Source organism: Camarhynchus parvulus, chromosome 25 (assembly GCF_901933205.1).
Source record: "Camarhynchus parvulus chromosome 25, STF_HiC, whole genome shotgun sequence".
NCBI classification, from domain to species: Eukaryota; Metazoa; Chordata; class Aves; order Passeriformes; family Thraupidae; genus Camarhynchus; species Camarhynchus parvulus.
Window position 1 is genome coordinate 3,179,957 of NC_044595.1, and position 25,368 is coordinate 3,205,324.

Sequence of the window (25,368 nt, forward strand, 5' to 3'; positions counted from 1 at the left end):
TCACTCTGTGGGAAGCAGCTAGAACAAAATATCTCCAATGGGCCCAGCCTGGCTGGGAGCTGCAGCAAAGGACATGGCTGGTGGCACCAGAGCGTGGCTGTGGGTCTGTGAGCCCACCCTGCCCCATTGCTGCCTGTGCTGCTGCCTGGCCCCAGCACAGGGGAAGCTCTGCATGCCCCGTCCTCGGCAGCAGCGCTGGCGCCAGCGTGGCCTCCCTTATCTCGGCGGGAAGTCAGGAGCAGGAAGCCTGGCCCGGCGCGGGATAAGGGTCCCGTTTACATTAGCTCCTTTGTTGTGGAGCAGGCTCCCACCCTCAGCCACTGCCCGCGGGGGGGCCCAGCCAGGTCAAGAACTGAGGGGCAGCAGAAACCTTTGTCCAAGATGCCACGAGGGGCTTAGGTGGTCCTTGCAATGGTCCCTGTGAGGACACGAGTAAGGATGGGGTCTGCCAACACGGTGCCCTGCCACTGTGCCTTGTGGCCTCCCCCTGCCCAGATCAGCTCTCAGCTGGACCCTGCCCTGTGGTTGTGCACTGGAGTCTGTGGTGCTTTTTGGGCTCCTGGCTGTGCCTGGTAGCACGGTGCTGGGCATCCCTGACCACTGCAGCCCACGCACCTTATGCCATGCCCTGGTGTGGCAGCCCTGATGTGGTGGCCCTGGCGGTGGCTCAGCCCCAGGGCTGGCTGGGATGAGGGAAATCAATGAATTCCCCAAACGGGAAGGTCCGGGGGAGGGGAGAGCACAGGAAAAAGTCCAGGCAGTGACGCGTGACGGGCAGAGCAGTGCCGGCCGCCCCGAGAGCACAGCCCCATGCAGTGCCCTGGAGCCTCTCACCCACCTCTGCCACCCACCGTGAGTGAGACCCTCTTCTGCAGGGACCCCTTTCCCAGCCCCATGACAGACAGGGGGGTGAGAGGAGAGCGGGTGGGTGCTGTGGGCAGGAGCACAGGCAGGTTCCCCAGCAGTGAGGGTTGGTTTTGGGCTCATGTCTGATGTGACCTTGGGGATGCCAGTACGCCTTGAAGCGGCACCGTGCCCTCGTGGTGGGGATGACAGCAGCAAATCCAGGCAAAGCAGCCTTGCCAGGGATCTGGGTGGACACAGGAAGATGCACAGGGTCCCCATTGGGACTCCCCGGAGGCACAGCCCTCTGAGGGCACGGGGGGTGATGCCTGTCTCCATCCTGCAGGTGGTCCCCACGACCACCGCATGTTCCGTTCGCGCCGTGCTGGGCTGGTGCGGAGGCTGTGGCGGCAGCGCTGTGCAGCAGCCAGCCCCGAGGATGGCCCCGCTGCCCTCAAACCAGCCGTGCATGCCCTCTTCAAGAAGCTGAAGGATGAGGAGCTGGAGCTCCTGGTGCAGGTGGTGGAGAGCCGGGGTGCCTGGGAGTCTGGCTGCGTTCTGGCACCACGGGGAGACCCACGGGGGGTCAAGCAGGGACTCCCCCCTCAAGTCCTGCTCTGTCGCCTCTTCCGCTGGCCTGACCTCCACCAGTCCCATGAGCTCAAGCACCTCTGCTACTGTGCTGGGGGCCAGGGAGCCTGCGGGGACTTGGCCGGGCTGTGCTGCAACCCCCATCACTTCAGCCGCCTGGCTGTACCTGGTGAGTGCTGGCGGCAACACTGGAGGCTGCCTCGCCCACCCAGGCTCTGACCCTGCTCTCTGGGGCTGCTCCAGGGGGCTCCAGTGGGGCAGGATGCACTCCCAGCCTCCTATTTCCTTCTCTCTCCTCTGCAGAAACCCCACCACCCCCCTACTTGAAGGCATCCTGTGGTCCCTCCTGGCCAGATGAGCCCCAGCTCATGGAGTTCAGCTACGACGGTGGGGACTGGTGCGGTAAGATGGGCCCAGCACAGGGCACAGCCCTCTGCCACACCCAGCAGGCAGGAGGGCACTGGGCAGGGCTGAACCCCGGAGTCAGGAGCAGAGATTGGAGGGGACAGAACATGAAAATCAGGGAATGGAGCCAGCAGTCACTCCCAGCAGGAGGAAAAGACTCCGACAGGGGATGAGGGGTTCCTGCTGGGGGAGCGGTCTGGGCCCAGACGCCCCCCCGCCACTGAAGCTCCTGTTATTTTTGGCAGCGCCAGGCTCCCTGCTGGAGGAAGCGCTGCCTATGGGGACACACACAATGTGCCTTGACGCACACAGCCCCAGCTCCCGCCTGGCTGCTGGCCACCAAGGCCACCAGCTGCCACTGCCCCACCTTCCCCTGCACTCAGGGACCAACCCCCCGCACAGCCCTCCCCCAGCCCTTCACCACCGCACTTGGGGGCTGGGAGCAGCTCCAGAGGCTCACACCCAGCGCAGGACTCTGTGCTGAGGCATCCCTGGTGCACCACGTCCATCTATCTGTCCTCACACGCCCTCTGTGCCCACTCCCCTTGGCCTTCCAGCTGCTTGGCTCAGTCACATCCTGCTGGTGACAGCTCTGCTCTCCCCTTGCCAGACACCAGTCTCTCATGGAGCACCATCAAGGACGGCTGTTGGTGCAAACTGGCTTACTGGGAGTACCGGACGCGCGTGGGCCGCCTCTACGCCGTGCACGAGGCATCGGTGAACGTTTTCTGTGAGCTGCCCTGGGGCAGTGGCTTCTGCCTGGCCCAGCTGCCTGCCGCCTACCGCAGCTGCGCCGTCCGCCGGGCCCGGGGCAAGATCGGCCGGGGGCTGCAGCTGAGCCAGGAGCCGGGGGGGGTGTGGGCCTACAACCGCACCGAGCACCCCATCTTCGTCAGCTCGCCCACCCTGAGCCCCCCCGGGCTGCCTGTCCTCAAGGTGCTGCCTGGCTACTCGGCAAAGGTGTTCGATTATGAGTGGGCAGGGGGCAGAGGGGGCTGGCAGCTGCCTGGGGAGGGGCCCTGTGACCCCCACAGTATCCGCATCAGCTTTGCCAAGGGTTGGGGACCCTGTTACTCACGGCAGTTCATCACCTCCTGCCCGTGCTGGCTTGAGGTCCTGCTGAACCAGCCACGCTGAGGCTGGGGCTGGTGAGGGGGTGCCAGGGAGCTCCCCCAAAGCAGGTTCACAAGCTGGGGGGCCCTTCTACTGTTCCTCAGCCTGTATCTTCCAGGGCTGTGTTGCAGCAGGATCGTCCTGGCTCTGGGGGCTCTGTGCCTCAGTGCTGACTGGATACAGTGCCCCTCTTGCAGGGTTCACCACCTTGCCAGCACCTGCTTCCCCCAGCCATGGGGCTCTCAGTGACACAGGACACTATTTAATATCTTTTTATTATTATTATTTTAATGTTTAAGTTTATATTAATTTATCTATTTTTGTAAAAAAAGCAGAGCATGAGGCAGGAGTCTCCATTGTCAGGGCCAGGCCTGGGAGGTGGCAGCCAGGGCCGGTGGGGACAGGGGGAGCAGGAGAGAAGGGAGGTGAGAAGGAATGAGGAGGAGGGGGGAGCTGTGGGCCTAGGTGTCACTGCAGACAAGGGGAATGGGAGTGAACTGGTACAGCTGGAGGGGGAGGTGGGGCAGGTGGGCACAGCTGGAGTGTGGGGCAGGTTAGAATATCTGGATTTGTGTGGGGCAGATTAAAACATCTGGATAGGTGCAGAGCAGGTCAGAACATCTGGATAGGTGCAGGGCAGGTGCAATGGGGGGGGGGCAGGTGAGCACCCGTGGGGTGGGGACCGGTTCAGGGTTACCCAAGCTGGATCCCAGGCCCGGGGGCTCCTTCAACCGTTCTGGCAACATGGGGGGAGCCCCGAGCAAGTGCAGCCGAGGGGCTCCCGGATTGCCCAAGTCGTGTCTGCTGTTTTTAACCTAAATAAACGGTGCCGCCGGCACCAAGAGACCCCCGTGTCCCTCCGCGTATCGGTGCCGCCCACGGGGCTCGGCTCCGGGAGCCAGCAGTGCCCTCTGCAGGCAGCTGCCGCGGGCCGCGATGACCACCCGGTCCTTCCTGCCACGCCGCCGGCCCGGCTGAGCCCGCGGCCCCCGCCCGGCCCCGCTCTTGGCCCCGCCGAGAGAGGTGAGTGCGACCGCACCGTCGGCGTCGCCTCGGGGGAAGCAGGGACAGAGAATCACCGGGAGCACAGCCGCGGGCAGCGGCAGAGCGCAGCGGCGATGGCGAACCGTGGCCCGAGGGGACGGGCGGGGAGCTATGGAGCCGGGGGTCGGTGGCAGCCGCGCGGAGGGTGAGGTACTTCTGCGGGTTCTCCCCTCCGCCCCGCGGAAGCCCCGAGCCTGGCGGGCCGGTACCCCGGACGGGGATGCAGGTGCACGGTCAGAGGCACGGAGCCGGGGAGAGCGAAGCGGGTGCCTGGGCGAGGCGCGGCGGCAGGTGCCCGGTACCGGGGCCTGGCGAAGGGGTGGGGGTCCCGTTCTCGGCCCCGGCGCGGCCCCCCCGCCCACTGACATAACGTCTGCGCGGGGCCGTGTTTGCCTTGGCAGCCCCGCAGCGGCGGTGGCTCCTCACACTTTCCGCTAGCGCCGGGCAGTGGCCGCGCTTGGAGCCAGGCGCGGGGGGGCCGGGGTGAGCCGAGGTGAGCCCCGGGGCCGCCGCTGCCTCCCTGTGAGCCGGCAGCGGCCAAACAGGTTGCGCGGGGCCCGCGCCCAGGCACCTGCGGAGGAGCCACCCCGCTGGGGGCCGCCGCGCCCCGCTCCAGCGCCGCCGAGAACCGGGGGCTGCTCCCTGCGCCGCGCCCCGCCTGCCCGGCTCCCCGCCGTGCCACGTTCTCCGTGTCCAGCTCTCCATCCCCCCGTGCCCGGCACTCCAGTACCCCGGTGTCCGCTCCTCGGTGCCCGGTTCCCCGAGCCCGGCTCTCCATCCCCCGTACCTCACCCTACGCACGGTTTCCCGTGCCCGGCCCTCGAAACTCTCCCTCGGTGCACACTTCTCGGTTCTTACCCCCCGCCTCCATGCCCGGTTCCCCGCCCCCCCGTGTCCGCGGGGCGGAGCGGGCAGTGCCGTGCCGGCCCCGGCACTCGGCGGCCGCAGCGGGCGGGGCGCGCTCGGCGCCTGGCACCGCACTCGGCGCCGGTGGGGGGCCGCAGCGGGGCCGTCCCGTGCTCTCCTGCCCGGGCCGGGGCCCGACCCCGCCCGATCCCGTTAACCGCCTCTGACTCAGCCGCCCCCCACCCGCGCGCCCCGGTCCCGCGGGCCCGCAAGACCCCCGCCCTCCCGAGGGGGTGGGGCGGGCTGATGGGCGGGGCATTCCACCAATGGGACTCGTGACCGCCGGCGCGCTGCCCAATGAGGAGGCGGGGGCGGGGCGCTTCCTGGAGCCCCGGCGGCGGCGGCGGCGGCGGCGGCGGCGGCGGCAGCAGTGGCCGGGGGGCGGGCGGGGCGCGGCGGCGGCAGGTGAAGGTGGAGGCGGGGCCGTGGCTCCGGGACCGGTCTGTGGCTCGGGCGGGGTGCGCAGGTGAGCGGCAGTGGGTGGGAGCGGACAGACCCACCGGCGGGGGTTGCGCGGAGGTACCGACCCACCGGCAGCGGGATCGGGACGGGGACCGGTGCGGCGACCGCTTTTGCCGCCCGGTTGCGGTGAGTCGCGCTGATTCGGGATGCTGCGGGCAGCGGGTGGGCACTGGTGGCACGCGATCACCGCACGGCCCCTCTGTCCCCGCCCGCCGCCGGAGCCGGTGGACACGTCGCCCGTGGGGCGGGGGGTGTCACTCGTGGGCTGTTCCCGGTCCCTGCGCACGGGGCTGCGGGAAATCTGTGACATCGGCAGGTCCCCGCTGCGTGCCGGGGCGGCTGCCAAGGCTCCGCTGTGGTCTTGTTGCGGTGCTGCTCCATCCAGCCAGGGTCCCCCGCAGGTCTCCCACGGGTGACTGGGTGCTGCCACCCCTCCTCCCTAACCTGGTGAGCAGCTTGGCGGCATGCCTGGCGCACCGGGTGGGGACGGCACCGTTGCAGGAGGAAGGCAACTCAGGGAGCCCCTTCTGCACCCGTATTGGTAGAGTTGGAAGGTATCCCAGTGTCCCAGCACGCTGTGCCACGCTGGTGAGCCCCGGCCCTGGCACACTGGCAGCAGCAGTGGGTGCCTCTGCTCGGCTGTGCAGTGGTCCCCCGGGATCGGTGTCATGGTAGCACCTGCCAAGCACCGGTGGACTCTGCCCCGTGCGCCCAGCCCTGCCGTACCTGTCCTCGTCCCCCTGGCTGGCTGCCCCCGGCCGCTGTTTGCCCGGGGCGGGGTGCGGTATTTACCCTCCCGCCGGAGCAGATCCACGTCTTGGGCCACAGCCGCCCTCGCTCCGTGGCTGCGTTCGCTTGCCGAGGGGACACAGCGCCGGTTTTGTCGCGGGGTGAGTCGCACCGTGCCTCGGTTTCCCCCACCACAGCCGGGCTGGCAGGAGCGGGGTCAGCCTGGGATCCCGGGCACTGCCGGGGGCACTGCCGGGGGCAGTGCCGGGGGCACTGCCGGGGGCACGGCCGGGGGTACGCGGCAGCTGCGGCCGCTCAAGGCTTCGGTGGTGATGCTGGGAGGGAGGGACTGAGCTCGGGAACTTAAATTGAGCGCATGGAGAAGGGGAAACTCTGGCACAGCAGAGAGAGTGGGGCAGCGGGGCTGGGGGTGTCTGTGCCGGGCATGGGTGCGGAGGTGACAGCTGTGTGTCGGGGGGCACATCCGTGTCGGGTCCTGGGGACCCTCCGAGCCCCCCTGCCCGGGCGCGGGCTGCCCCCAGCGCTGCGGTGCTGAGCCCGCGGCTGTGGCAGCGCGGCTCTGCCAGCTGCTGCCGTGCACCCTCAGTGCACACGTGGCACGAACGGGACAGGCCCGAGCACACGGGGGCGGGAGGGGCACGGCGGGGCTGCGGCCCCAGCGCGGCCCCCCAGCCCTCGAGGGGCGGCTGCTGCCCCGTGCGTGAAGCAGGAACTTCTCCTTCAGGGCAGGCGGCGGATGATGAAACCCGGGAGAAATCTCTCCTGGCAGCGTGTGGGCTGCTGGCGGGAGCCCCCGGGAGCCTGCGCTCCCCCTGCGCCACCAGCACTGCCTTCCCATGGTAACTCCTCGGCGGGAGCAGGCAGGGTGCCGGTGGGAGCGGCCGCCCCGTCTGGAGGATTGGCGCCCGCCTGGCTCCCCGTGGCAGCACCGGCGTCCCTGACATGCCCCGAGAGCTGCATGTCCACACCCCAGCAAGCCCCAGGGCGGTCAGAGGACCTGGCGAGGGGCTGGGCTGAGACCCGTCAAACTCGCTTCGTGCCAGGAAGATGGCGCTTGGGTAGCCATGCAGGCAGGGGAGGGAGGTGGTGGTGCCGGGGCTGTGGCCGGTGACCTTCATTGCACCCGGGCATACCGTGTGCCCAGGGCTGGGCAGGTCGGCTGGCATGCAGGATGGTGCAGTGGGAGCCATGGTGCCCGGGTGATTTGTATCCCCAGAGCTTCTGGCATGACTTGATGGAGCCCTGGGCAGGCAGGGGGACCAGCCCGGGTGAGGGAAAATGAAAGCAGGTGATGCGGAAGGAGAAGTAGGTCAGGCGAGCTCTGGCCTCTCCCGGCAGCCTTGGTTGCACTGCGTGCTCCTCTCTGCCCAGCTGTCTCTGTCATGTCCCCAGGCCCCGTGGGCAGCAGTTGGAGTGGGGAGTGGGTAAGGGGGTCCTGCTGCCAGGCTCTGGGTCCTGGGCAAGGTGGGTGCCAGGTACTGCCTACCCTGAACACCAGCAGGGTGGAGAATGTGGCTGTGCTGGCTGACATTCATTGGGTACAGTGACACCCCAGCAGTTTTGCTTTGATTCCCCTCCCCTGGGCAGCCATCAGGGCACAGGGCTTGGAGCCATAGCAAGGGTGGGCAGGAGGATTGCCAGCCCCACTGCAGGGCCAAGGAAGAGGAGGGAAGAGCCCCTTGTGCCCTGCTGGGGTGGCACAAGGCAGCTGGTGTGGACATCACGGTGGGCCCTGGGGACAGAGGGGCTCCACAGAGGCTGCCCTGTGGGCATTGCCCTTCCCCTGCTGCAGGGCTGCCTGGGGTCTCCTCGGTGCCACTCTGTGGGTTGGCATGGCTGCGGCGGGCATGGCCTGGCTGTCGGTGCTGTGTGGGCTCGGGGGGGGCTGGGGGGGATTAGAATCTCCTGCCCCCCTTCCCTCCCCGGGATCAGCCGTGGGCAGCGGGGAGCTGGCAGCAGGCAGCTGCCGTGGGGGCGGAAGCCGGGCTATTTTGGAGGGTGTGGAGGGGGGGCTGTGGGCTGGCACTGTCCTTGCCAGGTGACCCCACCAGGAGCAGCGCCACCCTGGTGCCAGGATGGAGCACTGGGGGCCAGCCTGTGCCGCTGGTGATGCTCAGTCCCCGAGGTGCTGTGAGGACATGAACCCTGCGTGTTGAGTAGGAGGTGCCACCAGCTGGGGGGGCCCTGGGGACTGTGCAGCACAGTGGGACCCAGGGGGTCTGGCTGCCCTCCAAGGGGTTCCCGTGACTGGGCTGCAGGGCCAGCAGCTCCAGAGCCAGCTCACCCTGGGGCCAGCCAGCAGGCCCAGCTGTAGGTGAGCCTGCCTGTCCCAGGCTGCTGGCTGGCAGAACCAACCAACCAACCTTCCTTCCTTCCTTCCTTCCTTCCTTCCTTCCTTCCTTCCTTCCTTCCTTCCTTCCTTCCTTCCTTCCTTCCTTCCTTCCTTCCTTCCTTCCTTCCTTCCTTCCTTCCTTCCTTCCTTCCTTCCTTCCTTCCTTCCTTCCTTCCTTCCTTCCTTCCTTCCTTCCTTCCTTCCTTCCTTCGTCTCAGCCATTCAGCCATCTCCTTGGCATATTGGGATGGCCAGAGGTGACACACAGAGGCCACATCTGTCCTGGGCAAGCATGTGGCCATGGCACGCCATGCCCTGGCAGGTCAGGGTGCTGCTCTGTGTCAGGATGTGATGCAGGAGATGGGGTTGCCTATCCTGCCATTGGAAGAGGAGCTGGGATGAGGCCATGTCCCCTCACTGGTGACATTGGTCAGGGTGCCACTGGCCAAGGCAAGGCTGGAGCTGATGGATGGATGGATGGACGGACTCATGGAGGTTAGCCCATCTTCCCCAAAGACCAGCACCTCCCCACCTGCCCCCCCAGCCCAATGCCCCCCAGCCAGGGCGAGCAGCAGTTTGTGGCCAGCGCCCGGGTGGTTGCAACACCCCCAGGGTGGGGGGGCCACGGTGACTCACCCCATCCTGGCCACCAGTAGGAACCCTGACTCAGGGCTGCGTGCCCATGCCGTGCCGTGCCCCTCCCTGCCCGCCTCGCCCACCTTATCTCCCGCCCTTAGCACCTGGCACACCTGGGCCAGGGGGGACTGGCGCCATTCCCCTCCTTTATGGGGAACAAAGGGCAGGGGAAGGGTTGGCAGCAGGTGCCACAGCCCTCCTCCTTCCCTCGTGTCCTCCCTCCCTCCCATGGATGCTGTCCAGGGCTGTGCCCTGTTTTGTGCCCCCCACTGGGGCAGCCTGGAGCGCTGTGGCAGCGTGGTGGGCAGTGCTGCCCACAGCCCTGTGCTGGCTGTGTGCTGCCTGCGCTCCACAGCTGCCTCCTGCCCAGCACGGGGCCCACAGTGATGGCACAGTGGGATACCATGCAGGGCACACTGGTGATGCCCCTCTGCCCGTCTCCACTGCCTGCCCAGGGGCTCTTGCACAACCCAGCTCCTTCCGTCAGCGCTGCTGGGGCTGGGTCGGGCCCTTTGCTGTCCCACTGCTTTGCTGTGGGGCTCTTCCCCTTTCTGCCTGGCCTGCTGCAGACATCCCCAGCTCTGGAGCCTGCTGGGCCATGCCAGGGTGCCACAGTGCCAGTGCCCCTGACCGGTCTGGCGTGGGTTGCCTGGGCGGGTGCCGGTGCTGGTGGTGGGGTGTGGGGCGAGCTCTCCGGGCTGCTAATTGCTGTTTAGCTGGGGACACAGAGGGTGTAATTATGGGGGCATTGCATGAATGTGCAGCCTGGCCTGGGGAGCCCACGAGTGCCCCTGCCCGGGGAGCGGAGGGGATCAGGCAGCGTAGCCCAGCTGGGCCGTCACTGCTTCCCACATTCCCCATGGGATCTCGGGAACCTGCTCCAAGGGGAGAGCAGGACAGGAATCCATAGGACCGGGGGGTGGCTCCAGGGCTGGCCGGGCAGGCTGCAGCATGCTGCACCCAGCCCTGCCCTGCTGCCGCCGAGCACAGGCGCCCTGGCAGCCCGGCTGGGCCGGCCATGGCCAGTGGCGAGCACCCAGCGCCCTGCCTTGGGGCACACGAGAAGCTGAGGAGGGCCCGTGTGATGTGCCACGGCTCGGGGGGGCAGGGGCAGACACCTTGGAGACGGTGTTAGTGGTGGGGAAGGCGTGTTTAAGGTATGGGTGCCTGTCCTGGAGGCGCTGGGGATTTTCTCCCGTGGGAGTGGGCCGGGGGATGCCCCCTGCCCCGTTCCGGGTTGGCGCCCCACGGCGCAGCACCGGCCGCAAAGAGTTAATGCCGTGTGTGTTCTGGGAAGCGGGGCTGGGAGGTGCGTGACCCGGGGTGTGGGCGTCGACTCCTTTTGAGGTGGGATCCTGAGCTCAAGTGCAGCGGGGAGCGGGGCCAAGTTCACACAGCAGCACCCTGCCTTCCCCTCCCTGCCACTCGCGGGCCGCAGCCGGGGCCGCGACGAGCGCGGAGCCACGCCGGGACACGGGGCAGGTGAGCCGCACACCCACCCTGCCATCGCTGCTGCTGCAGTGCAGGAACTTGCCAGGGTGGTGGGGACCCAGTGTGGCACTGGGCACTGGGACATTTGGGCCAGCTGCCTCAGCTCCAGCGGGCTGTGGGACGTTGGTGTTGCCTGAGCCCTACGCCACCCTCACTGCTGATGGGATGGGGTGGGATGGGACGAGTGGCGAGATCTGGGTCACTTTGGTTTGGCAGAGCAGGGCCCACACCCTAGAGTGGCAATGCCAGGCAGCTGGATGTGGCAGTGGGGTAGGTTTTGGCAGCAGGAGGGGGCCAGGATGCCAGCACAGTGCCAGCAGGCTGGGTGGGCGGCATGGGGACTTTGCTTCTTGTCCCTGCCACAGATGCCAGGAGCAGCTCTGGCAACACCACCAGATGTAGCAGGGATGCCCTGTGCCCAGCCTCCGTGGCAGCTGTCGTGCCAGGCTGGCACTGGCCCCAGGTGCATGCTGGCTGGGCACTGAGGCAGCCATGGGCCACGGTGCTCAGCCCCCTGTCAGTGCTGGTGGCTGTCCCTGGGAGCTCTGTGGGTGAGCTGGCCAGTGTCAGGGGGCCTGAGCAGTGCCATGGGGCTCACTCTCAGTGCTATGGGGTGGGGGACTGTTTATCCTCTTTCATCTCCGAACCATTTCCTTTTGTCTCTACTCGTTCTTTTCTTCTTTCAAAGAGCACTGCTGCTCTCCCCACTTCCTCCAGCACTGGGACCCTTGGCATGTGCTTGCTACAGGCTCATCAGCTGAGCCAGACCCCGGCCACCACCTTCCCTGCTGGGCAGACAGAGGGGCTGCACTGCCCCTGCCCTGCGGCCACACCACCCTCCATGCACACTGTGGCCATCGGCACCAGTGCTGGCTTCAGGCAGCAGCAGAGTGGGGGGCTTGCACAGCCTGGACCCCTGGGTCCACATCCTGGATCCCAAAGGGTGAGGGGCCCCACGGTGTGAGGGGCCAGGGCGACTCTGCTGCGCTCCCCTTCCGGGGTGACTCATTCTCCCCATGGGGCTGTGAAGTCCCTCGACAGCATTTGTGACTCTTGTGACCGAAAGCAGGGGCGCTTGGCAGCAGCCCAGGGTGGGGACTGTGCTCCCTGGGACCTCTGCTCTCCTTCCCCATGTCGGGAGATCCCCCCTGGACACTCCACCTCCCACCTCCCACTGTCCCCAAGCCGGGCCCAGTGCTCAGCGCAGACTGGCACTGTCCCCTCACCCGGGGTGCCGTCCCTGCTTGGTGGCATGGCACGCAGCCTGTCCCCATGCTGCAGGGCGCTGCAGGGACCCCACCCCGCTGCCCGTGGCCCTGCCTGGGTGCCTGGACCCCTCTCACGGAGGAGCTGGCACATGGGTGGAGCCTGGCCATGGTTGTCCCAGGCAGCCTGGGCTGGCAGAGGGATGGATGTCAGGGTGACCTGGGCAGACATTGTTCCTGCTGCCACCCGCCCTGCATGGCAGCCAGCTCAGCACGGGGAGCAACTCCCCCTCTCCTTGCCTTGCCTCAGTCCCGTTTGGCTGCTTCAGCCAAAATGTGCCCAGGCACAGCGCTGAGGTGACCGAGGGAGCTCTGGCATGGCGAGGCCATGGCATCACCACCTGCGTCCTCCCGGCCATCACCTCCAGCAGCAGCCCGGGAATGCTGGGGGCCGGGGGCGGCTCCTGTCCCCTCACACCTCATCCTCTGCCATTTCCTTATCACTGCGGTGATCTCCTCGACGGCAGCACCCGCTCAGCATGTGACTTCTTCGCTCCAGTGAGGAGGATGTGCGGGGGGGTGGGGGTGTCAGCAAAGGAGCCGTAAAGGGGCGGTTTGGTGCGATGGAAAATCCCCCTCCTGCCGCCGCCACCTCGCCCCCACCCTGCCCCAGCCCTGCAGCTCTGTCTGGTGGCACCGAGTCCCGTGGAATCCCAACTGCCTTAGCACACCTCTGCTGGTGATTTCTGTGACATTGGCAGCGCTGAGGCTGTGTCCGTCTGCACTGGGACATGGTGAGGCCGGTGCCCATCCCTCAGAGCACCGTGCCACCTGCTGGGATGTGACGGGGTCTCAGCTGCTGCCCTGTGCCCAGGCATCCCCAAAAGCAGGTGCCAGTGGGTGCCATCAGTCTTGCGAGTGCCCTGTGCCCAGGTTTCTCGTGGGGCTGGAGGTGCTGTGGGGACCAGGGCAGAAGGGAGGCTGTCCTGGTGCCATCGCTGGGGGAGGCAGTGTTGGAGGGCACAATGCCACCCCATCCTGTGACTATTGCCTGTGACAGTCCTGGGGATCCGTGGGGCTCTGGCCCACCCATGGCAGGTGCCCCATCCCTGTCATCCCTCTCCAGCTGCCCAAGCTGTGGCATGGGATATTTACCCCCCTGCTTAATCCTACCCCTGCAGCTAATCCTGCCTAATCCCACCGGGGGCTGTCACTGCCTGTTGGCTCCCGGGGCCCTGATGGTTTAATCACCCCTAATCCGATCACCCCCACCTCGGCAGGCAGAGGGGACCTCAACCAAGTGCCGGGACGGGCTCCTGCCAGCCAGGGGGGCTTGGCCATGGCTGCTGGCGCCAGCATCCCAGGCGGTCGGCACTGCTGGCTCCCGGTTTCAGGGGCGGCTGCCGCCTGCCCTGCCGGTCGGGCCTGCTCGGCAGCGGCTGGGGCGGCTCCGCAGCCGGTTGCTCCGGGGCCGTTCCCAGCTGCCTGCCGAGGCAGCCCCAGCTGGCGGCCGCCCAAGCGCAGGGAGCGGCCGGCTTGGGGATGGGCCCCTGCGCCGGGGGCCGTCGCCCGCGCCGCCCCTCCATGGGCAAGAGGGGGCACGTCCCCCACGCCCGCCTGCCGACGGCACAGTGTGGTTTGGCACGGCCCGGTGGGCCTGGCGTGGCTCAGCGTTGCCTGGCACGGCTGGCGATGGCCGGTGCCCCATGCTGCTGTCCACCATGGCACAGCTTGAGAGGTGGTACCTGCTTCTGCTTTCCCCAGGCTGCAGTTGCTGGGCTCCCATTCCACTGTCAGCCAGCAGTGCCTGGCTGGCTGCAAGGGCCATAGCTGGGCACGGTGTCACAGGGCAGGCTGCAGCCCCGGAGCTGCCACTGCTGCCTGCAGCCTGCCTGCGGGTTGTGAGGGTCACGGGCTCCCATTTCCCACCTGTGCTGGCTGCACAGGAGCACGTGTGTCCCTGGTGGTGCACCATGGGCACCGCAGTGTGAGTGTGAGCAGTGCTGGGTTTAGGGCTGAGGCCAAACTCTGCCAGCTGCAGCGTGGGAAAGGCCTGACTGGCGCAGGCTGGGCTTGGCTGGGCGAGGAGTGGCCCCGGGCTGGGGCACAGGGGGGAGGGAGGGGGCCCAGTCCCGACCAGGAGCGGGGGCAGGAACCGGTGGCACAGGTGCTGATCCTAATCTGCCGTGGCAGGAAGTGTGGCCCCTGTTCCCAGCCCAGCTGGGCTCCACAGGGCGGCCCCCGGCCCTCAGGGTGCTCTTCCCAGCGCTCGCCCGCCCACCATGCCTCTGCCAGCGAGGCCCATGTTCCCAGGACGGGGCTGCTGGGAGCCAGAGGCTGCGCCCCGGCCGTGGCCGTGGGCTGGGGGGATTGTGGGTGGGCTGGCACAGGAAGCGCTGCACCTCGCTGCTGTTCAAAGGCACCACGCTGAGATTTCTCCCTTTGCTGTGGCGGCGCAGGCGGCTGGGTGCTGGTGGCAGTGGAGGAAGCGTGGAGGCCTGTGGTGGGGGGCCTGTGGTGGGGGGCCTGTGGTGGGGGGCCTGTGGTGGGGGGCCTGCGCCCGCCAGCCTCTGCACAGCATGGAGGGAACTGAGGCAGACCCTGAGCCCCAAGCCTGCCCCAGTTCATGTCCCACTGAAACCCCAGTGCCACCCAGCGTGTACAGGCAGCGTTCCTTGTGCCCTGGCTTCATGGCAGCGGTGCTCCAGCTGCAGTGTTTCTTCCAAGCACTCTCTCCCAGCTTGTTCCTCTGTCATTCAAGCAGCATCCTGTCCTTCCCGCAGGTGAGGACAATGGCCAGCCCAGAGGACGACCTCATCGGCATCCCCTTCCCCGAGCACAGCAGCGAGCTGCTGAGCTGCCTGAACGAGCAGCGGCAGCTGGGGCTGCTCTGCGATGTCACCATCAAGACGCAGGGGCTGGAGTACCGCACCCACCGTGCCGTCCTGGCCGCCTCCAGCCGCTATTTCAAGAAGCTCTTCGCAGGGCCGGGGCCGGGGCAGGAGGTCTGCGAGCTGGACTTTGTGGGGCCGGAGGCACTGGGCGCGCTGCTGGAGTTCGCTTACACGGCCACGCTGACCATCAGCAGCGCCAACATGGGCGAGGTGCTGCGCGCTGCCCGGCTGCTGGAGATCCCCTGTGTCATCGCTGCCTGCGTGGAGATCCTGCAGGGCAGCGGGCTGGAGGCACCCGGCCCCGATGACGGCGACTGCGAACGCGCCCGCCGCTACCTGGAGGCTTTTTCCACCCTCCCCGAGGGTGAGGTGCCTGCCCCGCCGCCCCCCCGCCCCACCCCGCGCCGCAGCAAGAAGACCCGCAAGTTCCTGCAAGCCCGCGGTGCCCAGCTCAACAACCACGCCGAGGAGCCACCCTCAGCTGAGGCTGAAGGCTCCGGCAGCCCCCCGCCCTCCCAGCTGCCCTCACCCCCTCTGCCCGAGGGGCTGTCCCTGCCCTACGACAGCTTTGAGCTGCCTGAGGAGGAGGAGCTGCCCCCACACTCCTTCCCCTTCCCCTACCAGCCCCCCTTGTCCCCTGAGGAGGCACCTTCTGACGAGGACGCCATCGACCCCGACCTGATGGCGTATCTGAGCTCGCTGCACCACGAGTCGCTGGCGCCCGGGCTGGACAGCCCCGACAAGCTGGTGCGCAAGCGGCGCTCACAGATGCCCCAGGAGTGCCCCGTGTGCCACAAGGTCATCCACGGTGCCGGCAAGCTGCCCCGCCACATGCGCACGCACACGGGCGAGAAACCCTTTGCCTGCCAGGTCTGCGGGGTCCGGTTCACACGGTGAGTGCTGCTGGACGGGCTCTGCCCGCCTGACGTGTGCCAAATGACATCCCCTATGGCACCCCTGCCCCGTGCCAGTCCTACCAGGGCCTGGCCACAGGATTCATGGGGTTTTCTGCATCCCCTGAGTGCTGCCAGACCAAACTGATGGCACATTGCACAGCACCCCTCTGCCAGTCCTGCCAGTGCAGTGCACATTCAGAGGGTCTTCTGCACCCCGTGAGTGCTCTCGACCAACACAGGTACCCAGTGGCATCCTCCATGGCACCCCTGCAAGTTCTGTTGTGGTGCAGTGGGGTTCTGGGGCCTTCTGCACCTCATGAGTGCTGCTGACTGACCTGAGGTACCCAGTAGCATCCCTGGTGGTGTTCCTCTGTCATAGCTGCTGGTGAAGTCAGGTCAGTGGGGTGTTCTGCACTCTGTGAGTGCTGTCAGATCACCCAAGGCACCCACAGCACCTCATCTGTCAGCCCTGGCATGGTTGTGGTGCAGGTCCAGGGAAGTCTTCTGCACTATGTAAGCACTGCCAGAGCAGCCTGGGGTAGCCAGCAGCACCCCCCCTGCCAGCAGCCAGCTGCATCTCAGCCATGCAGCCGTGCAATGGTCCAGAGCGCTGTGCCCCGCAGAGCATCCAGAGCGCTGTGCCCCGCAGAGCATCCCTGCTCCCGGGCTTCCAGCACCATTGCCCTCCCCCCGGTGGTTGGATGCCGTGTTGGCTCCTCAATGCCAACGTCTCCCTGTCTGTCCCACCTCCAGGAACGACAAACTGAAGATCCACATGCGGAAGCACACAGGTGAGCGGCCCTACTCCTGCCAGCACTGCAGCGCCCGCTTCCTGCACAGCTACGACCTGAAGAACCACATGCACCTGCACACAGGCGCCCGGCCCTACGAGTGCTACCTCTGCCACAAGGCCTTCGCCAAGGACGACCACCTCCAGCGGCACCTGAAGGGCCAGAACTGCCTGGAGGTGCGGACGCGCCGCCGCCGCCGCGACGAGCCGCCCCCGCCGCCCACCGGGCCCCCGGGCCTCGACCTCTCCAACGGGCGCCTGGAGGGGCTGCGCCTCTCCATTGCCCGCTACTGGGCTCCAGGGCAGCCCGAGGAGGAGGAAGAGGAGCAGGAGGGTGAGGAAGGGTCGCAGCCGGACGGCACCGTGCCGGTGGAGACGGCGTAGGGCCGATGCGACAGCAGGTGTCGTGCCGTTCCATGCCGAGCTGTGCCGTGCCCACTGGGGTTTCTGTTCCTGTTTTTCCCGTCACGGTTCATTCCTAGTTATGCAAAGGGGGAAAATCCCCTCGGCCGATTTGCACAAGGGGGTGGGGGGCCCCTACCACCCCCCACCGTGCCCAGGCCCACCTGGTCATGCCCAGGGCGAGTGATGGGGGGATCGGGACTTGGATGTCCCCCCCACCAAACCCCTCGTGGATGCCAGGACCGGGCATGGGCACCCATGGACCAAGGCCCCCCAGGTGGGGAGAGCCCCCCCATCCTCTCCGGTGGAGGGGGGCACTGCCCTACGCTGTGCATAGCTTGTCCCCACCTCCCCACTCCGAGCAGCCCCCCCCCGGCGAGCCCCCCTCGCCCCTGCACTCCCGGCTGCTTTCTCTTGGTTGCACTATTCGGGTGAGCCCACCCGGGTGTGGGGCAGCCCCGGCCCCCCCCGGACCCTTTTCCCCTTCCGAAATCCCCCGGCCCTGTGGGACCCCCCCCTTCCCTGGGGTGGCCGGGCCCCCACGGTCACCCCTCTGTCCTTTGCACATGCCCCCCGCAGGGCGCAGCCTCCCCGGGGGTGGAGGGGACCGGCACTATTTGTCTACAAATAAGAGTTTTATCTATATTTAAAAAGATGATGTAATATATTCCCCCCCACAGCCCCTCCGCTGCCAACCACCAGCGCGGCCCGGCCCCCACGTGTGCCATGGGGTGCCCGCAGGGGTGATGGGGCCGGGGGGGCTCTGCTCCCGTCATGGCTTTAAAGTGCCTTATGGTGAACTTGAACCTTTTCGGCTACTTGAACCTCTCTGGTGTCAGGAACCAAACAAAACCATGGGCGGGCGGCCCCCGCCCCGCCGGGCCGCCTCTGCCTGTCTGTATGTCTGTGTTTGTTTTGTTTGTTTTTTTTTTTTTTTAAACGAAGGCTGCTTGGTAATAAACGGAGAAGCAGGGACTTCCCCCGCGTCCAGCTGTCTGTCCATTCTGCATCCCTGCCCTGGAGCAGCTCGGGGCCGGGGGCACTGTAGGGCTGGGGACAGGGATGGGGAGTGGGCACTGTGTGTGGGGAGAGGAACACCGAGGGGTGGGGGTCACCATGGGGCTGGGGGCACCACAGGGATGGGAATGGGGACACCATAAAGGCTGGGGACAGGGATGTGTAGGGGCTGCAGGCACTGGGGGCATGGAGATGGTGGCACCAAGGTGCTGGAGATGGGGGCTGGGGGCATTGAGAGGCTGGGGTCACAGCAGGGATGGAGCCAGGACAGCAAGGAGCTGGGGTATCACAAGGTCAGGACCATCATGGGATGGTGGATGCCAACTCAGAGTGCCAGGACTCAGGTGCCTTGAGGACCAGGTGATTTATTCACCAGCCCTTCCCCACCCAGTGGCTCTCAGCTTCTGCTGCACTGGTGGGGCTGGCTCCAGGCACATCCCAGCAGCTGGACCCGTGGTTTTGCTGCCCCATGGCACTGTCCGGCTGTCACTGGGCCCTTGCCTCACTTTCACTGTTCTTGGCCTGCTCCTTGCTGCGAGATTGGAGCTCAGTGTTGGCATCCAGCATCGCCAGTGCTGGGGAGCGCAGGGGGCGTTGCCACCCCACAGCCAGCCCTCACCTGCAGAGCAATCTGCTCTTGTTGACCCCACTGCTGCCCACATCCCTCTCCTCACTCTTTTCCACCTCCTCCAGCTGGGCTCACAGCTGGGCTCACAGCTGGGCTCACAGCCATTCTGGAGAGCACCCTCCAGCCCCTGATATGTCCTTGATACGCTGCAGCAGCCACCGTGCAGTGCCCAGCCCCAGCCCCGCTGCCTCCTCCTCACTGGAGTCCCTGCAGGGCACAGAGGGCAGGGCTGAACTGCAGCCCCCCCCCCCACACCCTCTGCAGCCCCCCAGGCTCGGGTGGGCTCCCAGCGCCCCTCTGCTCACAGCTCCTCATCCCCAGAGTCCGGGTAGCTCAGGGGGGCCATGCAGACGGAGCAGATGTTGTTCAGGGTTCTGTAGCAGTCACTGCAATACAGCCCTGTGGAAAATGGGGATTTCTAGGGGGGGGATTTTCTGGGGAGGGGTCCCCAGACTGTGGGGGCTCCTGCCTTTGCAGCTGGGTGTGATGCAGGTGCTGAAACCTGGCTGCTCCACAGGTCAGGCAGCTGGATGCCCAAGAAGCTGGTGGGAGCAGGAAACTTGTGGGCACAGGGTGATGCCCTGTGGGTAAATGCCATCCTGGGGGTCCTTGACACAGACCCTCAGAGATACCACTGATCTCTTCCATCCCACCAGGGCTAACCTACCTGTATCCACAAATCTGCTGCCATCCACATACAGTTTTTACCTGGTTCCTGTAAAGGTTCATCCCTTGAATCTTGGCATCTTGACTGCTCCACGGTGTGCAGCCAGTCATATTGAAAAGGTTCTTGCTTCTCAGTAGGGAGCAAAATGGCTTCATTTGAGGTTGATGTCACACATATGACTACTCTCCCTGGTCCATTAGCACAGCTTGGTATTTTGCCAGTCAGCTTAGAGAGATCCAGTGATGTCCCTTTGGATTCCAAACAGCCAGCAATGGCACATGGGACTAACACAGTGAGCGATCATCCCAAAGTGAATTTCTGTGCCTCCTACATCTTTAGGTGGCTGCTATGGCCCAGAAGCATGCTGACCATCCAGTAGCTTGGAGAAGGATGCCACTGGCCTTTGAAAACCTCCAAGGAGCTGTGTCATCCCCACAGAGGCTACCTGTTGCCTTTTCTGCGCACATCATGAAGAGTTTGGTTGTTTCTGGAAGGCCTGAAGCCAGTGCTTCCATGAGCATCCTTTATGGTGTTAAAACTGGTTCAGCCTTGTCAGGGACATTCCAGGAATTCTTCAGGACCATTGATTGACAAATAAAAAGGGTTCGTTATTAGTCTGAAATTTTGAACCTGTATGGGACAAAATCCTGCCACTAACAAAACTCCTGTTAGTTATCTTTTAGTCCTAGGAGCTGTAATTTGGAATATCACTATTTTTTTCCTTCACCCAGAGCTCATTGTCCTTTTGGTACCTTAAAGCTAAGGTATTAGTCTTACCTTTTTTTCTGGAAATTCCAGCAAGTCCCAAAAAGTTCTGAAGGCTTTCAAGCAGGTTTGTTCCTTGTCAGCTCCAATTAGGATGGATTACCTACGCACTGTAAAAGAACACTGCTACCTTTTTTCCATTGCTCTACTTCTTTTGCCAAAACCACCAAATAAAGTGGGCTTATTTTTGAATCCTTGAGGGAGCACTGCATCCTTTCCTACTGCATCTTTCTTCCAGCCACAGGATTCTCTCATCCATAGGCAAAGATTGTTTGGCTTTGCTCATCTATTGGCATACAAGAGAAAGTATCCTTTAAGGCCAAAACAGTAAAACAAGAATTTGTTTCCAGCACTGAGGTTGACAAGCCATAAGGATTTGGTATGCTTGGGTGTATATCTGTGTATGTTTGATTGATTGCTCTTAAACTTGTACTACTCTGCACTCTTGAGAACAAGGCTTCTTTGAAACCTGGTGGAAGGCATCTAAAACTCAGATTGACATTGTCTGAGTATACCAAATTGTAAGAATGTGTTTGTCCATGTTCCAGACATTTTGTGCTTCTGTCTTTATAGGATTTTTATTCATTCTTAATGGTTTAACTTTTGATTCTGAGCTTTTTCTCTTTGCTTTACCTCATTTTCTGTGGCCCATGCAGATCACTGCATTTGAAATGACATCCAGAACATTTTCTCCAATGTCCTCTGATGGTTTACACATTAACAGGCAGATCTGAGCTTTCCAGCTTGTCTCAGGTGGAATGTGAAGCTGCATGGTATTCTCAGAAAAGATTTAAGGTTTTGTGCATTTAAGCTACAAAATATATCTCATCCCAGCAAGGGAAGGGGTCATTGATGGCATATATAGAAATAGATATAGAAATGGATTAGTTGTTTTAGTGTCACCAGCTATACATGCCATGGGTGGTAGGAATGGCTACAAAGCTCATTTTCCTGCTGCCCCAACAATCTGTACTGGAACTTTCCTCAGCAGGCCCTTGCAGCCAGTTACTTCTGAAGATGTGACTCCATTCCCCAGCTTTACCGGAACCCGAGTATCAACTGGGCATGTCCTGGTATTTTCCCTTTGTCCCCTTCCCTCACTGTCAAAATCCTCCACCACCATAGCATTTACCTCTTATAATGACCCCTTCTGTCAACAGATAGCACATTCAGGCAAAGACCCCCAAATCTCCAGCCCATTCCTCTTCTTCCTCCTTCTCTAACACCATTCTTTTTCCTTCCATAGTTAAAAGGTTTGTCCCTTTAGTTACACTGCTCCCATCCCACTGATTGATCACTGCCCAGTGTTTCCTTGTGACGTACATGGAGATTGATCCCACTGATCAGTTACACTGATGAATCTACACCTTTTGCAGATGCAATATGAAAAAGGAACAACAGTGCCCTTGCCAATCCAATAATTCCTTCCATCCATGCATCCATCCATCCATCTGTCCATGCATCCATCCATGCATCCATCCATCATCCATCCATCCATCCATCCATCCATCCATCCCTCCATCCATCCCTCCATCCATCCATCCATCATCCATCCATGCATCCATCCATCATCCATCCATCCATGCATCCATCCATGCATCCATCATCCATCCATCCATGATTCATCCATCATCCATCCATCCATCCATCCATCCATCCATCCATCCATCCATCCATCCATCCATCTCCCATCCATCCATCCATCCATCCATCCATCCATCCATCCATCCATCCATCCATCCATCCATCCATCCATCCACCCTTGCTTGAATATCCCTGGGTCATTTCCCTTTGGATTTGCTCACTGCCATGATGTTGAAGCAGATTTGGAGTCCCTGGTCACCTGCCTGGTGCCTGTTCTGATTCTCCACTTCCGGGGGCAGCAGGATGAGCCAGGCAAGGCCTTGTGGCCATCCCATCTGGGTCACCATAATGTCCCCAAAGTGGGTTCCTTCCCACAGTGTGCAGGAGCTGATTCTCACCCAGACCTGGGATATTTGTTTCCTTTATGTCTGTGTGGATATGGGTGCAGGGCAGTGAATCCTCAGGTGCCAATCTTTGATGCACTTCAAAGAGCAACAGCTCCACATCTCCCATAAACACCACAATCCAAAGCTCTGGATAAGGCATGGATCAGCTGTAGCCAGGGGCTGCAACTTCCTTTGTCTCTTCTTAGAGATCCAGAGCACGAATATTTACTGTGTGTGCCCTCTGGAAGGGCATCAAAGCCTTCTTGCAATTTAGTTGGGAGGTGGAGATGGCCGCTAGCTGCTTCTTAGAGCTTTGGACCATGAAGTTACAGCCTTGCAGAGCAATGTGAGAGTTGGAAAAGGAAGTCAGGACTTTACAAGATGCAAAGGCAATCACACAAGATCTAATTAAACTCCAGCACAGTGGTGCTATGAGCAGCAATGCAGTGTAGAACAGCAATATGTGGTGGCACATATGGCTCACGAGCAAAGGCACAGATATGGGAAAACTAAGATTTCCATTTCTCAATCGTATTCACAGGATCCTAAGGAATGGGATGGAAATGTCTTGAGTGAGTCCTCAGACCCCAAGGCTGAGCTTTAGGCAGATTTAGCAGGAAAGGAGGTGGTAGAAGCACAACCCCTCATACAAATGGAGGGATCTGCTGGATGGAGGGGTGCACTTATACTCCAGAATGAAATTTTTGGAGATCTATCAGCAGAAGAGAGAAGACAAACTGATATAGATTTTGTGAGCTTGTGTCTGTGGCTGTGGCTGTTCACTTAATAATTGGTGCAAAAATCTATTAAATCCTATAGGCAGTAAGGATCAGCTGTATCAGGGATGTGCTCAGGGACAAAGTGAGGTCAGGGGTCCTGTTTGGCAGGACTTTGCCACCCCCACGCTGTATCAAGGGCTGTGTGCAGCAGTTTTAACAGCACATGCAGACATTGATGAATTAGTGCCATCCCTCAGGAGCTGATGTTCCAGGCAGGAGTTTTTAGTTTCCTGCAGCAGATGGGGATGGCTCACGCTCTAATTACAGGATCCAGTTTGGATGGGGCAGCAGTAACTAAAAGTATCAAAATACAGCTTTTGAGAGGGGTGCCTGTTTCATAGAAGACCTTGATTACACCAGGCACCACCGTGCTACCAGCAATACAGGTGTCCTAGCAAGTACCTTAGGGGAAATTTGGGCTCTAATTTCAGAACCAGCTGTGCAGGTGGTGAATGAAAATCATCTGGCAAAACTGAAGACTTGCCTCATGTGTGACAAGGAAACAAATTGTGGAATGATCTTGTGCAAGTTAGTGTCCCAGGATCAGAAATAAATGGCAACTTAACAGCAAAAATGTTTCATCACTGACATAAGTCAATGCTTATGCAAAAAATTCCTCTCTTTCAACCCTCCTGTCACCTCACACCAAGACACTATGGTAAATTCTGTAACAGCAGAAATGGACGAGGAAGAAAGTTCTTTGGCAATGGACAAAGAAACAAGAAGAAGCCTCTGATGCCTGCAAAAAAGTTTTGATTGAGCAAGCCAAATTACATACTCTTGGGCAAGGAAATCCTTTTGAATTGAAAGTAACAATTCTAGGTGATAAAGTCTTACAGAGATTGTGGCAGACAACTGGGCTGAAGAGTCAGAAAAAATCTCTAGGATTTTGGTCCAAGATATTAATAAGTTCTGCTATACATTATAACCCAATGGAAAAATGAATTAAAGCTGTAATTTGGGCTTTGCAAGAAACAGAAAGAATTACAGGCTGAAATACTGTGACTATATCTCCAGTATAAAACATGGTGAGGACTGAAATTCTTTCAGATGGTGTCTCTTCCAAAATGTTAGAATAAGTGGAATTGTTTACACCAATGGATTCTGTGCTGGGACTGCAACCTATTAATCTAGAAATGACCATTTACACAACAACCCCTGACAATGCAGTAGGGTCCTGCACTCTGCATTCTCCCCTTCTACATCCTCTGTTAGTGTCATATTCTCAAGTTCCTGCATTTTAGGAATCTTTGATGATTTCCTGTGCCTTATTTAGGGGGGATAGCACTGGAACCCTGTTATTGGTATAAACCAAATCTGAAGTTCAGTCCGTAAAAGCAGAATTCACAGCCCTTCAATCTCTGTGGGCAATTATCCCACATCCAGTTCCTGAGCCTGGAGCAGTATTACCTGCAGGAACTGGGGCAAATCTGTATGTCTTACTGGACAGAGGTGACAATCCAGTTTTCCTCCTTTATCACAAGCTGGCTCCTTGTGCTTTGTAGGCCACACAGCAAACACACACCTTGAATGTATTTCTGCAAGTACAATATAAAAACCTGTGTGTAGGTTTTTACTGTAACTAACCTATTGGTATTTTTCAGAGTTGTGACTATGGAGCAGTCACAGCATGGACCTTTGTGGAAGCTTTCACTTGGACATCCAGGGCAGCTCGCCTTGAATTTGAGACTGACTGCTCTACACTGAGTAACTTTCTAGCACTGATTACTGATCAACTACCTCCCTCTTTGTCACAGGCAGGATGGGAGCTTCAGACAAAATTTATTAGAGAAGCCCTCAGCTTGTGTCACAAGGTGCAGAAACGATGCCCTGGCTTTCTAAACTCCTCATAGAGGAGTCTGGGTGTGGCTAAATCCAATCCTAGGCCCAGATGTGGTCAAAGGTTTATCTCTAAAGGATCACAGGTGCAACCCTACCTTTATACAACTTTGTCTTGTGGGATTAAGGATGGCCAATCAAATATATTTATATAAATAAAATACTTTCTTTAATTCTATTACAATACTGATGATGCTTAGACAAAAAGACCTTAGTCAGAATTATTTAGTGCACAGGACAGGTAGCTGTAACTTCTAGCATAATGCTCTATTTTTGAAACAATATTGAAGCAATTTCATTAGAGCTAAAAAACCCCCAGTTTTTAAGTAGAGATTGATGTTCCTCACCTCCATCAGCAACTGTGGGCAAATCTCTTTTGCTGAGCCTTGAGGTGTAACCTTGGGGGGCAGCCCCACTCATGGGAAAGATCTACACACACACCTTAGGGGGGTGTGCTAGAAATCCTCTCTGTGAAAATGTGGGACTGGCCTTTTATAGCATGAGACTGTCAGTCACAGTCATTTTTAGCTTATGCATTGCTAGACTCACTTAGCAAAATATGCTTGGCTGCTGGAAAAGGTGTGAGCAGCTCTTTGGTTTCTCCTGCTCAACACTTCTGCCCCAGCTTCCAGATCAGGGCTGCACATCCCTGCTGCTCCTGGACTCAGGCAGGGAGCACCTGTCGTGCACATCCTCCTGTGCTCTGCACTTCCCTCCCTGGCTCTCCCAACCATCACCTTCCCTGGGTCCCAGAGTCTAAAGCCAAATGGAATTGTTTCCACACAGGGCTGAGTTAGGAATATTTATCAGCACAGGTAGCTGTGGCAGACCTTCCCCCTGGCACTGGTAACTTGGATGGGGCAGGCAGGTGAGTGGCAGCCACGCACAAGGACACTGCACTCACAGCCATGGTGCTCTGCAGGCTCCTTCTTCATTCTGTGTA

The 25,368-nt window shown here is 61.3% G+C and overlaps 2 protein-coding genes across 5 annotated transcripts; both read left to right on the forward strand.

Annotated features, from left to right (window-relative positions):
• Window positions 1-623: 623 nt before the first annotated feature.
• Window positions 624-3,949, forward strand: LOC115913478 (mothers against decapentaplegic homolog 6-like). Its single transcript, XM_030965522.1, has 4 exons — window positions 624-852; window positions 1,190-1,603; window positions 1,738-1,836; window positions 2,450-3,949. The coding sequence occupies exons 2-4, from the start codon at window positions 1,210-1,212 to the stop codon at window positions 2,974-2,976; spliced, it is 1,020 nt and encodes a 339-aa protein (XP_030821382.1). The 5' UTR covers window positions 624-852; window positions 1,190-1,209; the 3' UTR covers window positions 2,977-3,949.
• Window positions 3,950-5,339: 1,390 nt separating this feature from the next.
• ZBTB7B (zinc finger and BTB domain containing 7B) lies at window positions 5,340-17,611 on the forward strand. 4 transcript variants are annotated; one of them, XM_030965285.1, is made up of 4 exons: window positions 10,467-10,564; window positions 14,562-15,565; window positions 16,322-16,359; window positions 16,444-17,611. In XM_030965285.1, exons 2-4 carry the CDS (start codon window positions 14,571-14,573, stop codon window positions 16,740-16,742), a joined length of 1,332 nt encoding a protein of 443 aa, XP_030821145.1. In that variant the 5' UTR covers window positions 10,467-10,564; window positions 14,562-14,570; the 3' UTR covers window positions 16,743-17,611. The 4 variants fall into 4 exon arrangements, with proteins under 4 accessions (XP_030821144.1, XP_030821143.1, XP_030821145.1 ...); XM_030965284.1 differs by lacking the exon at window positions 10,467-10,564 and adding an exon at window positions 5,340-5,368 and having other exon boundaries at window positions 16,322-17,611; XM_030965283.1 differs by lacking the exon at window positions 10,467-10,564 and adding an exon at window positions 5,394-5,490 and having other exon boundaries at window positions 16,322-17,611.
• The last annotated feature ends 7,757 nt before the right edge of the window (window positions 17,612-25,368 follow it).